Source organism: Drosophila simulans, chromosome 3L (assembly GCF_016746395.2).
Source record: "Drosophila simulans strain w501 chromosome 3L, Prin_Dsim_3.1, whole genome shotgun sequence".
Classification (NCBI taxonomy): Eukaryota; Metazoa; Arthropoda; class Insecta; order Diptera; family Drosophilidae; genus Drosophila; species Drosophila simulans.
The window spans coordinates 20,752,282-20,768,593 of NC_052522.2; the positions used below are offsets into that span (position 1 = coordinate 20,752,282).

General features: G+C 40.3%; 3 protein-coding genes across 3 annotated transcripts in view; 2 read left to right on the forward strand and 1 right to left on the reverse strand.

The window, feature by feature from the left end:
* LOC6738946 overlaps positions 1 to 16,312 on the reverse strand; it is a 56,109-nt gene that overhangs the window by 33,609 nt on the left and 6,188 nt on the right. The gene's annotated exons all lie outside the window — the stretch shown is intronic.
* On the forward strand, positions 13,536 to 13,920 carry LOC27206748. The gene has a single exon (XM_016182559.3). The coding sequence runs from the start codon at positions 13,589 to 13,591 to the stop codon at positions 13,838 to 13,840; it is 252 nt and encodes an 83-aa protein (XP_016032777.1). The 5' UTR covers positions 13,536 to 13,588; the 3' UTR covers positions 13,841 to 13,920.
* Positions 15,023 to 16,213, forward strand: LOC27206306. Its single transcript, XM_016171860.2, is given in 2 exon segments — positions 15,023 to 15,875; positions 15,877 to 16,213. Coding segments are annotated over 2 exon segments (375 nt in total). The 5' UTR covers positions 15,023 to 15,600; the 3' UTR covers positions 15,977 to 16,213.

Consider the following 16,312-nt stretch of genomic DNA (forward strand, 5'->3'; position numbering starts at 1 on the left):
GGAAAACAGAATTTCGTGGGTCTTGGCAGCTGCCGAAGGGCACTCTTCAAAAATATTTGACAATATGTCTTTCAGGATTAAATAATACAACCATTTGTACTCATAAATCTAACCAAATAAGATAAGATAAGATATAGTACAGATTATAAAAACTATTATTTCTTTATTCCATCACTGCCAATTACCAACCAAAATTTCTATTTATGGTTCTAGACTTTATTTCTTTCACGGTCTTATCATTACCCATTTCTTTCAGTGCATTTGGGAACGTGGTATCAGATCTGGAGATTCTCTGCCGCCCTTCGTGGAGACTTTCTCCTACCTCCGATTCCGATTGCGATGCCACCGATCTGCAGCCACTCGATGCCTCCTTCTCCTTGCGTGATGTCCAGCAATGTGCCCAAGCCTGTTTTTTCGCCCTGCTACCCCTGCCACTTCTGCGGTCACCCAAAAGCCCCCATCTCCCTTTTTTTTGGACCATGCCAGAATTTGTTAGCTTAAGAAGAACAACAGGAAAGCCAAAAGAGACGCGATGAAGGCTCAAAGCGAAGCGCCGTTCCAGTCTGGGAATGGGAACCCATGGCTGGGCACAAATGTATACATATGTACATGTGTATGTATGGAGCCTGGAGCTCTTCAGGGATCGTGAGTCAGCAGAGTTTTGGCTAAGAAATCTGCTAAAAATATAAGCCTCGATGATGATTTATTGTTTGGCTTATTAGAACGAGAGGGAGAACTGCGATAGGAGATCGCCTTTATGCTGTTGACTTTTAAGCGCTGGAACCGTGTCTTATTGGAGGAGCTTAGTGACTCACCGCGGGCCAGAACTTTCCACTCTATGAAAGGTATGCGAAAATGAAATATGTAAGTGGGCACTTTTTAGCACATCCACTTCAGTTGGTAATTGGCGGCATTTCAAACTCTAATAGTTGCTGCTTGTGCTGGTCCTCAGTTCATTAGAAACTTGTGAACTGGTTAAAGCATTAGACGGATTGTTTGGCTCTTTTGTTATTTAAATAATAAGCAGTCATTGCTTGGTATTCAATCAATATTATTTTTTTTTGTATAGATCATATACTCATAATCATATTTGCTAAGTGAAATAATAATTAAGCAATTTCGGATTTTATTAGTATTATATAGAAGAAAACAACCACATCAAATATGAATATTCCTATAAGCCTTTGTTTAATCTAACGAAATGGTTTAAAAATTAAGAAGAGGCTAAAAAGGGCAGCTTGTGAATAAATATCTTAAAATATTTGCGAATAAGAACGCATAAAGTCGAATCGCTTGTCCAGAGTCAAATGCCTTTTATTTTTTGGCCTTACACTGGCTTTCTTGGAATCGCTCTCGATCGGATTCCGATTCCAATTCGGGCTCGCATTCAATAACAGATTTATGCATTGGCCATGGCAATCTAATACGAGCCACAATAAAAGCTTGAATATGGTCATTTGGCAACACGTCAATAGCAACAACAGCAACAACAACAATAACAACTGAAGCCAAGGCAATGAACGAAACGTGCCAACGTCTAAAGATCGCCGATAAGCCCAAAAAGAGGGAGTTATAGACACTTTGGATGTTTGGATGTTTCGGGGGATAAGTGAGAGGGGGAGGGTAACACCACTCTGCGCAAAGAAAGTTTTATTTTCAGTGCCCCAGGACAAATTGCTTGGACTCGAGTGCAACTAGCAGATCATTCATGCAAATTCGTACTTGACTCAAAAGAGCTATAAATAAATAGGATTTCATTAATTTTTATTGTAATAGTGTACCTAAATGGGAGATTAATCAGTAGCAAGATTTAATTGCAAAGAAAATATAGGAATGGTTGCCATTTTCAACCGCTTTCTAACACTCGAATTTCAAGAAAACTGTGTCAAATTCATTTGAATGTCTTAATACGCATAAAAATCATGCGCGTGATTAGTGATGAGTGCAGCTAAGTTGTAGGTCTGTAAATATTCATAAATTCAGGCGCTCATCAAGCTTTGGCTAATAAAAATCCTAAAACAGGATTCGCGAGCCAGAGAAACTTTCCTCGAAATCTGCATATAAGCCGCGGTAGCTGAAAACTGCCTACTGTGAATGAGCAGCGATCTTCGTGGGCAGGAGAAGGAAAATTCAGGTGACTGGAGGAGATGGGATGGAGTGGGGGATATTAGAGCCAGGTTGCCGCATTTGGTTGACGATTTTTATGGCTGGTTTTTTACTTGGCGTTTGTCTCAACGGTTATTTCTCCTTTAGTTTTTTGGCTGTTGAATACCATTAGCAATTAATAGTCGGCACGAGAAATTTGCATTGCAAAAGGAAAGTGACAAAAAGGCGAGAGGAAAATATACAAGGAGACAGTGGCAGTGGCAGTGGCAGTGCCACATGGCGATCTGCGATCACTGATCACAAGTCGCCGATACGGCAAGGATGCCATAATTGCGTGTGAGTTTGGCCACTCGTTTTGTTGGCTAATTGTTATGTATGTAGGCTAGCACCGCCGAACGAAAGTGAGAGTGACACCTGTTATACACCTTACACACCGAGCATTTGCGAGTGTGCCTCTTCGATTCATCAGGCGCAGCCATTGGGCATCATCCGCCTGGGGTTCGGGCCAAATTGGATCCACCTGCCTCCAGATCGATCTCTTTCGGTTCAGACGCATTAAGCTTCATGTGCCGTCATTATTTTAAATTATGCGCACAAGCGAACCTCCTCCTCCTCCTCCTGCTCCAAACCCAACAGAAATTCAAAAAACGAGACTCCGCATAAGTCGAAAACTTCATTTGCATTCGGGTTCGGAAACTGCGTTTCGTTTGTGTGTGCGGAAAATTGTTTAACACATTTGGCCCCTGTCGCTTTCTGGACTTAAGTTTGATGGATTGTGTGGCCACAGGTTGATGATTTCATTAGTTGGCGCCCAATCCGAACAGGTTAGCGGTCGGGATTTCAAGTTGCGTTTTAACGAGGCGAAATTAAAAATCATTTTCAAGAGTTTTTAAGGGATGCATTCGGAGTTGGCATTTCAAAATGTGGGTGGGGGTGGCAAAGGCAAGGTTACCTAAGTATATATGGGTATAGCACTTAAATGCTTTCTCATATTCATATGATAACGAAATAACAATGAATATAGTTTTCCAACTATCTATCTATCTATATATAACTTTTTTCAAAAAAGAATAAAAAAAATACAAACTGATTGAGATAGTTTTTTGAAAAGTGACCATTTTTTCTACGTGCTTAAACAATTAAATAACTAATTTTATAAGAATAAATATTAACTAAGGTACATAATTTTATATTTACCCATGCTTAGTAAAGTTATGATCATTCCCCATAACATTAATGACACAGCTCCATAATTGAATGGTTCCCCCGCCTAGCTAAATATTTATGCCTAGTAAATCATGTGGTTAGCCGCTTTATATCCAGCGTAGAGTCCGTGTAAATCAGATCAAATGGATGTGCCACCTCGTCGGCGCGACAAACTCATTTCTCAGTACACAGAAATGCACGGCCACTGCTGAGGAGGAAAACTCCCACTTCGTTAGAAACTATTTCCACCCGCTGATGACACATTACTGTCACTCAGCGTTATGAGCTAAATTTATTGATGCAGCCCGGCAGAAACCGCGCCCTCACAATTTTACTTTTGGCCCCAAAGAATGTTTAATGTTTTCTTCGTGTCAGCGCATGCCAAAATGTATTTTTTTCCCAAGATGAGGCCTTCTTGCATGTGGAAATGTCACGGGGATCTTTGGCCCCATCCGACTTTTCACTGGAGGGGGCAGGGGGAAAATCTCGTGTGCAACGGTACGAAATAAAAACAAGACCGAGAAGAAACGTCTCGTTTCGTAATGATGTTGCAGGAAAATCTGAAGAAGAAAACACACACGATAAAAACAAAATCGCTGACATCTCTGCTAACTTAAAACAACGAATTGCCGGGCGACAGGGAAAAGCCCCCGTGTAATTTATAGGAAAATTCCTTTGGAATTTATGTGCGGAATCATGACATAAATTAACCAGCCAAGTGTGCAGGGGATTGCGTGCTAAAGTGGTGCGGTGCTTCCCCGGTGGCTCTTCGGTGGGTTAGTGGTGCAAATTGGGCTGATGCAACCGCCCGCGCGGGTATTTAGTTGAATTATGATAATTATGAGTAATTATTCAACATTTTGCTAAGCGAATGTAACTAACTAATCGCTCTTCTTGCGCCTTTTTGCGTTTCTTCTGCAGCTTTCTTCGCTCTTTTTCACTTTCTTCTTGGGCATTGCTCTTCTGCTGCCGACTGCCTCTGCCGTAATCACTTAGTTCGAAATCAACTTTTGTTTTTAATTTTATGTAATTGCCGCTTAATCGCAGCGCAATTAAAATGCAACTCGAGTTTCGGGGGCGTCCAAAAGTTTCTGAAGCGTTTCGAGATTTTGATATTTTCGGCTCAACTTTTGGTTTTTCTCAGCAGTCATCATGCCGCATGAAACGGGGTCAAGAGCTTCAACCAGGAGCAACTGGCAGGTTGGGTCCGTCCCAGTCCAACGGTGCAACGGTTTTTCCAGCTCCATCGATGAGGCCGCATTGCGTCATCATTCATAATTCGCTGTCCACTTGGCTGTCCACTTGAGTTGCACATTTTGGCGCTCCATCTCGCTCACACTCTCTGCGCCGATCAAGTGCATATAATTATGCAGCATACCCTATAAAGTAGGGCAAGGTATAGCGAATATTCTGAGCACTTGACCTGCAGGATACATAGGATGCCTTATATAATCATATTCATTAATTTTCCCATTATTTTGATATACGAAGGACAAATCGATTGCTACAAACCGAATTGATGAAATTGGTATTGATTAGGTTCCCAAGTTCATCGCCTAAGAGCATCCCGATGGTCGGCTTCCCGGTCAGTTTGCCCCCCCGTTTTCCAGGCGTTTCTGGGCCACCGAGGTTCGTGTTTGTTTTCCACAACTGGCGGCCATTTAAATTGTCTTCAAAAGCGCACATTACATAATTAAGACAGCAGCACACCACCAGCCAGCATAAGCAGACATAGAAGCGGTCCGGCGTTTTAAAACGGACCGACAATGTCTGTCAGGTCAGTCCGGCAGTTGAGTTGCCTGACTGACAAGCCATCAACTCCAACAAAATGCTCAACACCTCGCCAAAGAGCCGGCGGAAAATAAAACATAAAACATCAAACATAAAAAGCTGGGGAAAAACAAGAGCCACTGCAGAGACTTTCCTTGCAGACCAGCTTTTTTTCGATGCATCATCGCATAATCAAAGAGTCATAAAAACCAATAATCATTATTAAGCAAAACAAGCCAATTAATGCAGCAAAAGTTGCGACGGCGGCACCAGCAGTAATTAAATGAAAATAAAACGCCAACAGATTTGGCCAACATTGCAAATTAGCCGGGGGCGAAAAACAAGTCTATTATGGGCCCATTTTATAATAAAATTATAGCACAGCAGCCGACACTCCCCCCTCTGCCCCCTTTCAAATATATATGTTTCACTAATTTTGCCATTTGCGTGTCATAATAAAACGATAAAACTTGGGTTACAGCGGAAGGCCGAAAGGAAATTGCAGTTCGAGTTTTCATTTGAGGGAAATTTTAATTATCCAAAGGTGGGGGAGGTGCTATTGTTCCTTAATGCATATATGATTTGAAAAATTTCCAAATGATTGAAAATTCCAATTATTCATTAATTAATATCCAATAGTTTCTTACCCTTGCAAGGAAGTCAACTGTGAAAATATAAATGTTTGTTTAAATTGGTAACCAAATTGGCAATTCAGTGCAAGCAAATCAAATTGTTATATCTCAAATCACTTCAATTACAAATATATCTTTTACATGGATTCATAAATATTTATGAGCCACTTTCAACAACTTATTTAAATACAAGATTTAATTTAATTACACACATAAGTGAATGTAATTTATTTGCTTGATTGCCCTGTTATTAGATTTTCATCCGAATGGTTTTTCATCAAGAGTATCAAAATTGGCACGAAACTGGGAAGCATTCTGAGGTCCCTCGTGTCCATTGCAATTAGTGTGGAAAATAGAGTGGAAAAGTGTCCAATTGATTGGAAAATCAAATCAAACTCAGGTGCGACTGAGAATGGGTGAGAAATATTAAACGAAGTGCGTCCTGCTGCCGCAATTTACCAATCAAGTTTGCTCGCATTGAAAATTAGTGAAAGTTGCGCCCAAGTTGTAAGTTGCCCGCTGTTGACCAGGTTGTTTTGGGCTTGGGTTTTGTTTTGGCTTGGTCTTTGGGTAGTGGCCAGTCGGAACGGTAGCCAAAACCTAGGGCAATATCGTGTCGGCCAATCCATTCAAAATGATCAATGGCTTTGGGGGCAAAGGAAAGAAAGGGAAAATGGAAAACATCCCGCGGCGAGTGCAGGTCCGAAGGGCACCTGGAGGTCAGAGCTAATTGATTGGGAAAACCATCTCTCGATCCGAAGTCTCTGGGCGCCATTAACGAGCTTGGAACACATATGATCCGAGCCATGGCTAATCTGGTTAATTCCACTAAGTGGCCAGCGAAGATCCAGAGATTTAACAATAATCCGGTAATTGGTCGGTTGGATTAGGTAAAGCTTTCAGTATTTGGGGAAATCACAGTTCCTAGTTAAGAGAAATTGGTATATCAGTAATAAAATAGATGTTAGTACTCAGGGAAGTATTGGGTGACCGTTTATATACTCACTAAACTGAAATAATATTACTTATCTTATACATTACCCAATTTGACCTATCCCAACTCCCAACTCACGCTTGTTAACTTTTTCCCATGACTAATTCAAACTATTTCCAATCTCCAATCTCTAAAAAATGCATTAATTCGTTGTGCATTTCAAATTGAAACATTTCACAGTGCGTTTCATCCCCAAGTTTTTGGCTTGGCATTTGATATGCCCCCCTCCCCGCGGCAAAAACCTAATACCATTTGTCAAGTTTGCCTGTTCGAGTGCTGAATTTTTCATGCGCATTTAATTAGTTGAATTATGGCTGCGAAATGTGGCGACTGGCAAGTTGAGGCACTGCAGCCAGCGGCAGCATTAAACATTACAATCTAATAAAGAGTCGGAGAAAATAAAACTTAAAAATACAACTTAATGAAAATGAAGTAAACACTCAACGCGCGACCATATTGTGCGACAACTTTCGCGAAATTATTTTTATTGACTCCCGTCCAGTTGGGCAATGGACCGCTTGGGATGTCCGACGTGAAAATCGCACGAAATCACCTTTCCCCATTTTCATCGATTATTTTGGCGGCCTATAATTACAGGGTCGGTGGTGTAGGGGGCGGAAACATCTATCATTTATCAAAAATATTTACCCATTTCTGGGCAAACAAATATTCAATAGTTAAATCTGTTTGGATTGCAAAAACATGGCTTAAAAAAGTCAACAATCAAGTTCACACCAATATTATAATATTCCCAAGACATTAATATTATTGACACAACACTAGATAGCAATCATTTAAACATTTTTTCGAATTTAATTTAAAGTATAAACGCACCTAGAATCTCATTTCTTGTAGGATTCCCATAATTGAGGTAGAGAGCAGCAGTCAGAACTTATCAATCATCATAACCGAGAGCGGAAACACTTCCCTGAATTCATTAGAATAATTGTGAAAAGGTAATTACCAGCAAGGCTGATTACCTCTAATTGCCTAATACACCCTAATTGGCCACTTCCAGAGTTCTCGAGCCTTTCTCCGCGCTTCTCAAGTGCGTAAGGTGTACGAAAGTTGAAGACCCATAGCTGTGGGAGGGGTGGTGTGTGAGTTTGGCTTTCGGACTGAAAACTTAATTGAAACTCGGCCCAGTTCCCCAGTTCGTCGATCCGGCCATCCGCCAGCGCATTAAACGTACGAAAACTAAACAAAACCGAAAGACAACAAAATAAAACCGCAGATAAAAAGATCTTGAGATTTTCCACAATTATTTTGTATTTTTCAACGGCAGCACGGGCAACAACAACTTGACCCAGTTACATTTGTTGATGTTTTTTTAGCTGCCTTTTTTTAGAACTCGTGTCGCTTTTTAATTTGGTTCCTCAGCCATCAGCATTGTGATTAGTGACAAGAATCGCTGGTAATGAGTGGTAGAAAACTGCTGGAAAATACTAACAAATCTTTTGTGGGTCGCTCTTGTTTCATTTTCCGAAACCGTTGGACCATAATTAAAAGATTGCCAGCGTAATTAGTCGGCGCAGCTGAGCCTAGCCGAGATTAATGTGCAGAGTGTAAAGTTCATGCCTTCAGAGCAAAGTTCACTTGGGCAAGGTACCTGCACTATATTACTATGTATGTACATATACGCTCTTGGTAAAGTAAAGGGCGTAATTAATTTTGAAGGACAAGTTTCGGAATCATTAAAAACGAATTTACTGAGGTCATTGTTCAACGGAGCTTGAATGCTGCTGGCCAAAAGCGAAAACTCTTCCGTCACAAAGGGCTAAACGGAGATGGTTCGAATTTATCAGGTTACCAATTATTTAATTTAAAATATTTATTCGTTCAAACGAAGAAGAATGTGCTCAATATTTGTCATTAAGAAATATATATGAAATACCCATTTTAAGTCAACCATGCTATTGAACCTTTATGGTTTAATTTTTGAGAAATTTGATAATTAGAATATAATGATATAACGTTTATGGTTAAGTTTTGCTGAAACGTACATAGATATTATTTTGCATACTTTATTTAAGGGAAATCAAATTACATTATTATTAAGAACTTCTCTAGATTCCTAAGAAGGTTGCAGTCTGGAATTCCCGAAGTCAGCTAGTTATCCACATTTTTTACCCAAACTTTTCGCGGTTGTGATGCACAGGGCAAGTTCACTTCCGGTCAAAAAAAACTCATCTCGTAATCGTAGCCCTTAATCAACAGTTTTTGGAAGAATCCCACAGACAGTCTTCACCCAGTGGCTGAGCACGTGCCGCGCGATTGGAGAATTGGAAATCTCCCGATGACGCAGAAGAAACCGAAGAAGAAACGAGACGCCAGCGAGAGGGAAAGTGAAAAGCAGATACTCGAACATCAACAAAAGTCTAATCAGACCCAGTGCAACAAGTACACATCATGCTCGCGGTCTTCGTAGATTTAAACTCTCTTTCTGTGTCATTGACAGACGCGTCTCGTCTTTCGTCTATCGTAGCTTTGGATTCGGAATCGGCTTTTGTTTCGCCGTGGCTGTTTTGACTGACAAATGAAAATCTCTATTGGCTATCGCCAGACAATCAAAAGCCGAAGAGACAAACAGCCATGAGAAGTCGTCTGTCGACGGTTGCAAACTTTACACACATTACGGCCCGGCCAAAAGAAATGAAATGAAATGACAACAACTGCAGTGCCACATACGAAAATGTACTTTCACTCATCGGATTTTTTAGTTTTTTAGTTTTTGGTCTTTTGAAAACGTCATCGTGTCGCAGATAAAATAACAAACAAACACCGGCCCCCAAAAAAGAAAAACAAACAAAATGCAAAGATCTCCGGCTGATTGATGTCAGCCAAATCTCATCTGCTGCGTTTTCCCAGGCTCAAAGGAAAAAACTTTTCTTCTCACTCGCTTCAAAGCTGAATAAATACACTTTTTTGCACCTCAACTTTGCTCATATCCCTTGCTCGACTCGCGCAAACTTGCCCAATTAAATGCAAATTTTCGTGTTTTAGAATTCGAAGACGAAGAATCGCATACTCGTGGATGCACAGGAAAGGAAAAATAGAATTTCAGCATGATTTTGGGGCAACATTTTTTACTGGTATCTGCTATATGCCTGATATTTATGATATTTATTAATGATTAATTAAAATCGACTTATAAATTTAAATATCTTATATTCTAAATATCGTGTTATAGTACAAATGTATATTTGCCAAAAATGCGTCTGATATAAGATGCGATACAAGCCCCCCATTTTTGACGGTGTGAAAAGATCTACACACTTGCAAACCGGAGAGAAAGATGCAAATGGTCTTTTCTCCAATTTTCCACAGTCGGCCACCCACATGGACAGTGGGCGCCACGGACGTCTCACTTGGCAGAAATCACACACACACACACACAGGCGTACAAACACAACAGTGCTGGCCACAAATTTATGCGCATTTTGATCAAATCGCCAAAACGGCGAGTGGGCGTGGTCGAGTTATACGGGGCGGGCGACTAGAGGTCCAGTACTTGGACCCCCAAAGCGTTTTTTGTGTTTTTTGTACATATTTTATTTCTATTTTATCGCTTTTATTGCCGCCTTATTTATTTCGTTTGTTTTGGTCGTTTTTCTTGCCAGCGAAAGTGAGCATAACAAGCCAGAAAAAAGTGCAAGCGATACTAGAAAATGAATTGGTGTTTGTTTGGTCTATCATTTCCATGGAAATCATGCAAGAAGCTTAAATATACGAGCATGGTTGTGGTAATTACTGGAAATTCTGCTGATTAATTCTGATTAATTTTTAAGGCAGCCATTTGCTTTAACGCTTGAGTTATTCAAATTTCTTAGTCAGTTTATATTTTGTTTTTCAAAAGTAACATCCTTCATTCATAAATTTCTTTAAAACCCCAAATAAATTCGTATCTGAAATACCAATATCCGTAAAATTGATTTCATATTCGTGCCACAAGATTTACCGCATTTAGCCCGAGAACTTCAGCTGCAGACCATGTCGAATTTATAACCTTTTGCCACTGCCGATTCGAATATTTCATTCACAACCATTGAGTTCACAAATACAAAACAGCATGCCGGGCAAAAGCGCAGCGTGTTGCACTCTCATACTTACTACGTGTATACCGTTATGGCCAAGGCCCCAAACAAACCGCAAATTCATGAGCTTGCAACTCAGACGGAGACTTTGTGGATGTGGATGTTGCAAAATCGAGAATCATTTGCTGGCGCAGCAAAACGTAATCTACAGCATCGTCATCATCTCGCTGGTTAATTACGTGGCTCAATTGCTCGAAATTAATCTGTTTCCGTTTTTGTAATTAAATGTGGGGATTTTCACTTTAATCAGATGAAGCTAACTTGACCTTAATTGCAATTTGTGCATAATTTATAATTTATATATTTTGTTGTTCTTCTCGTGCCGTCAATCAAAGATGAATATATTGAAAGTTCAGGTAGAGAAACTGCTTTCGAGAGCCGAATATGATTTTATGCGTAATTTTAAAATATTAGTTTAGGCCTAAAGGCACGAATACGGCTTACGAATTTTGTTTTATTTGCACTTTCAAGATGTTTCATATGTATTTCATATATATATGGAGTTGGGAGAAAACCTTTGCCCGAAATATCGCTCATTGTTTTGTACAACCAGTCAAGAGTAACTATTCCATACATTCATTTTTCTAAGGTAATACGAGTATGCAAATTGTGATTTTAGTATTTAAAAATACTGGCGAATCATTGCAGAAAAGTACCCCACAATTTGGCCAACATTTCGCTGGCGGCCTCACCCTGAATTTGGCCAAAAGACAAAGGCGGCAATTGTCTCTGTTCGCTGGCAGATAACAATTGTTTGGCAGATTTTTCGCCTGGGCCAATCTTGTCAATTCATTGGCTTTAATTGCTGTGTTTGCCGTTTGCAGTTTGGAGTTGCATGTTGTTAAGCCAGGCAGACACTGTGAATGATATATGGCCTGCGGCAGAGCATAGCCTATCCTCCTTGCTTTTGGCCTGGTCAAAAGATTGATGGTGTTATGCAATGCGAAACCCTTTTTATTTCGCTTACTTTGAATAGAGGGAGAGCAGCCTTATCGCCAATGCGCATCGTTGTGTGCAGCATTAAAAACTTTTTGTGGCCAGGCACGCAAATATCAAAACTGAACTCCATTGAACCCCTCCAACTGCCATTTTCCATAAGCTTGGCCAAAACAAAGAGAGACCCGCCAAGGTAATGCCAAAATCAGCTTTGAATTAAAAGTGAAATAAAGGCGAAGGAAAAATGTTATCATTCGGCTAATTTTTTCCTTTTTTTTTATATTTTTCCTGTTGCAAAGACGTAGAGTCACGCAAACGCGAAGCCATAGCCATAGAGTGCAAAATGTCGCGGCATTATAAATAGAATTGGGGGAAGGTCCTTAAGCTTCTGGTCTAAACCAAAGCAAAACCACCTGCTAAAACTCACTTTTCGCCGAAAATAGTGAAATAAATGAGAAATATACTAATGAGAATGGACGAAAATGGTGGAAAAGCGAATAAAGTTCGTTTGCCGCAGTCTAGACAACAACTGCACTCGGTTTGCGGGGTGAGATTTTTGGGGTGTGGCTGCCAAAAAGGACATTAAGTCATTCAGCCACGTTTGCAGGGCCAAAAAATTTAGAGCCAAGGCGAAAAGCCAGACAGACAAGGCTGTATCTATGTAAATCTATATGCGTTTGTTTTTTGCATGTGTGCCTCTGCTTTTGTATCTATGTGTGTGTGTTTGTTAGTTTGCGTTGTGGCAAATAGTAGTAATTTGGCTAACACGAAAATTGCAGCCTTTGGGCGTCGTTTGTGTTTCGTTATTCGACGCTTCTAGCCATGAACTTGAAAAGGTTTTCCGATTCTCTTGGCCAGGGACTTTTGCCACTCATTTAAAGTGAAAATTAACAAACCATGGAAAGGGAACGCTAGACAGCGTACACTCATCGTGCACTTTTCAAAATTACATTTGAATATTGAATTTGCATCTTCCTTGGATTTTTATAAACCACCAAACCATCAGACGTAAATAAAATGATTATAGAAAATAGTAAGTTACAAATTTATAAATTTTTGTTAAGTGTTTTTTAATTAAAATTCTAAATAACATATTTAAAAATAAATTCTATTTTATTAAACTTTAGAGATAAATAATACAAAATACAATGCAAGATAGTTATTTGCAATAGTAATAAAGTACTAATCTGATTTTCCGATTAATCGGAAACTTCGTGGCCTTAAATTACATTTTCCCCGCCCAATCGAATCTTAAATCAAGCTCAACTTCGCACAGAACACAGTTAACAACAGAATCGAATGGCTGAAATCAATGCTGGGCCATAAATATCTCTGCACTTGAGTTGGCCTCCTTGCTGGTTTTTCCGACTCATGTGAGCCATGACGCAGGGAAAAGCCCCACGAAAGTCGGGGGGCGTTGCCATTGATTCGCGCCGAGGGGCGTGCCTGGTGTGGACGATGGGGCGTATGAGTAATCCACGGCGCTCATAATACCAACGCCTCCTTTGGCACTCGTAAAAGTGTTTGTGATGAGTTTAATTAAAGATCTGCGAGGGATTTGCATTTCGCCCAGCAGATGGCACAATGCGGAAGCCCAAAGCAGAATGAGCTATTATGCAATTAGCAATTAGCATCAATTGAAACCAAGTCCGAGTCCAAGTCTGAGATTGAATGCGTTTGCTGGCCCAAAACACTCGACTGGGTCAACCGCTCATCAGGCAAACGGCGGGGCATCCAAGGTAACATCGTCTCCTACATTTTCCATTTCCCTTTCCAGCCTCCAGCCTCCAACCTCCAACCACCATCTCATCATCTCCATCGGCATATCTGGTCTTTGTTTACCCACTTTGATGCAACGTTTGTGTTGCTGTCAAACAAATAACGAAACGATTTGCTCATTTGTTGATATTTGCATTTCGCAACGGTCTTCGGGGCAGCAGAAGAAGTCTGCGGATGCCTCTACTCCCCATAAGAATGCAAATCTCGAGTGTGCTAAAGATTTCGCAATGGACTCTGCGATTTCTACGACCTCTCGGGACTTGAACTCCACACGAGGAAACCACATATGTGAGCATATTCCCCGCTGGATGGCTATGATGTAAATCGTATCACAAGTCGCAGCACTTAAATAAACGTAATACATCTCTTCATATTGGCTTAGGCGTGTCAGCATACCCTAGAATTTCGATTTAATATGTTTATAGAAAAACAATTGATAATTATTCTAGCTCTTTGAATATGGACAATGGTGAAATTTAAATATATTTTGTACTTTCAAAACCTTTGAGTACTATCTTTGATATAATTATTTTGTATAGAGTTGTCAGGAAAGGGATCTTTATATCTTTTGTATTTTACTAATATAAAAATAGTTAAAAAAAATATCTATTGTTTTGAATTTTAATATTAAACATATTCTTGTGATATTTTTTCCCCCTGTAAGACCAAAGACGCTGCGTCATCGGATCGAAGATCTGTTCAAAGTCCACAGCGCCTAACTATAAATAGGCAAACAACTGCAGACTGCAGAAACTGGCCGAGTCTTTGCAGATTTGTAGATTTTAAGAGAAGACTCCGATCCGGCTGCCAGCTGAAAGCAATCTGGCTTAATCATGTGAGAAGGCCAACGAGCAGGGAATGTGGCACCGAAAACAAACGAAAACGAAGAAAATCGCAGAGGAAGAACGAAGGGGGTGAGTAAAAATCCAACTGAAATCGAGTTTGGCTCCACTTAGTGTTAGTGGCCGCGTAACTCAACTTGACTCTCTCGGCCAAATCTAAAACCCAACTCCATTTCTGCGGATCGGGTTCTCCGGGCCGTTCTTGTGTTTCTCTGACGGATCGCATGACTCAACTGGGGATGGTTGGAAGCTGGAAGATGCAGCCAAGTGGAGAGGAAACGCATTCAAACAGAAGACGTCTTCACGGGGAATTCGATTTGCAGGCCAGAGATTTTTCTTATTTAATATATAATATTAATCTAATATGTATGGGAATCGGATGCTTTTTATTCAGTTAAGGAAATTTGATCCATTTTAAGCTCACATAACACAGCAAACATCGTTCCAGTTACTTGTAGAGAAGTTAAGAGGTTTAGTAAATGGGAATTTATTTTTTATAGATTGAAGAGCTTAATGAAGACATGAACCCACATAGTCAGCCATAAAATGTAAAAAAAAACCTAATTTTACGATCGCAATAAATGTAATTTTTATTTGTAAAATTTGTTCCTCTAGATTTTTCAATATGTTCGGACTGCAATGCACTACAACAGTTTCATTTTCATTTACTGTCATTCTTTTGAGTAGATATCATTTAGACTAACCAAATTCGAAGTACTAACACCAACCTCTCCAAAATGTCTAAACCAGTTTTTATAAAAATTGTAAACAAAGAAAAAATGTTTAATATATACTATATGTAATTGAAAGGCACGAACTCGCCATGCCGAGGCTAACCATCCAATCCTCAAAGGTTCCACCGACCGAAAACAAAGAATCATTGAGCTTCTATCCCAAACCAGAGTCGCCGAATCCCAAAACAAGTTGAGAGCCGCCAAAGTGCGGAAAAGTGTGGAAAACTGAACTGGCTTTTCTGCTGGCTGCGGCAGAGGAAACGTTATTTCCAGGAAATGCACTTAGCTCTTTCACTCCGTCTCGTTTGTGTCTTTTTCGTTACCTCTCGTGCTGAGTGAAAATTTGAGGACCCAATCGCTAGGAACTTTCTTTTGATCAAGTGAGAAATTGGTGTGCGAAAAACGCCAGTTGGAAAAGCTCACTCACTCGGAAAACAGCATTTGCGAGGCGGGATGTGAGAACGAAAGCGAAACAATTCCGATCCGAGCGAAGATGCCAAGGCACAGATGCCAGGGAGGCCAGAAAAGCCCATGGAGCTAATTAAGCCGCCTCGCATGAGTGCTGTGTGGTTTTCCACGGGGCCAGAGGTTGCGGGTGGCTCTGAATCAAGGGAAAGCACTAACTGCAACATCAACATCAACAGCAACATTAGCAACAAGAGCAACAAAGATGAGAAATCGCTGGCTTCCTGGCTTCATGAAGAAATAAGTCTAGAGTGCCAGTTGGGGAAAAACTTGTTCATCTTTGTCTCTAACGAGCTAACGGAGCGACAAGTGGACAAGCAGCGGACCAAGCGAACTGATGGGCGGACTGGCGGACGGACGCCGCATTGGACGGACGGACAACTGTGAGCGATTCCCCACAAAACAAGACGATGGGTAAACAACCAGGCAGCAACAACAAGAGCAGCGGCACAAGTAGCAAATGGCAAGTGCAAGTGTAGCAGCAACGGACATTTGTACTTTCCTGAAGATGGCCTCGTGATCACGAGATCTCAGCCAGATCTGAATGTAGCAAACAATATGGTATTGAAGGATCGATCTTGACATCGAAATTATATTAGAAACAAATGTAAGGGAAGTAAAGAAATGGGAAATAAAACTTTAAGGCACAGTACAATTTTATGTATTTTTATTAATAGGAATTTATTAATATACAGTATTATGATGAACTCTTTCTTAAAACACATAGTCCTAGAAGTTGGTATATAGAACTTTC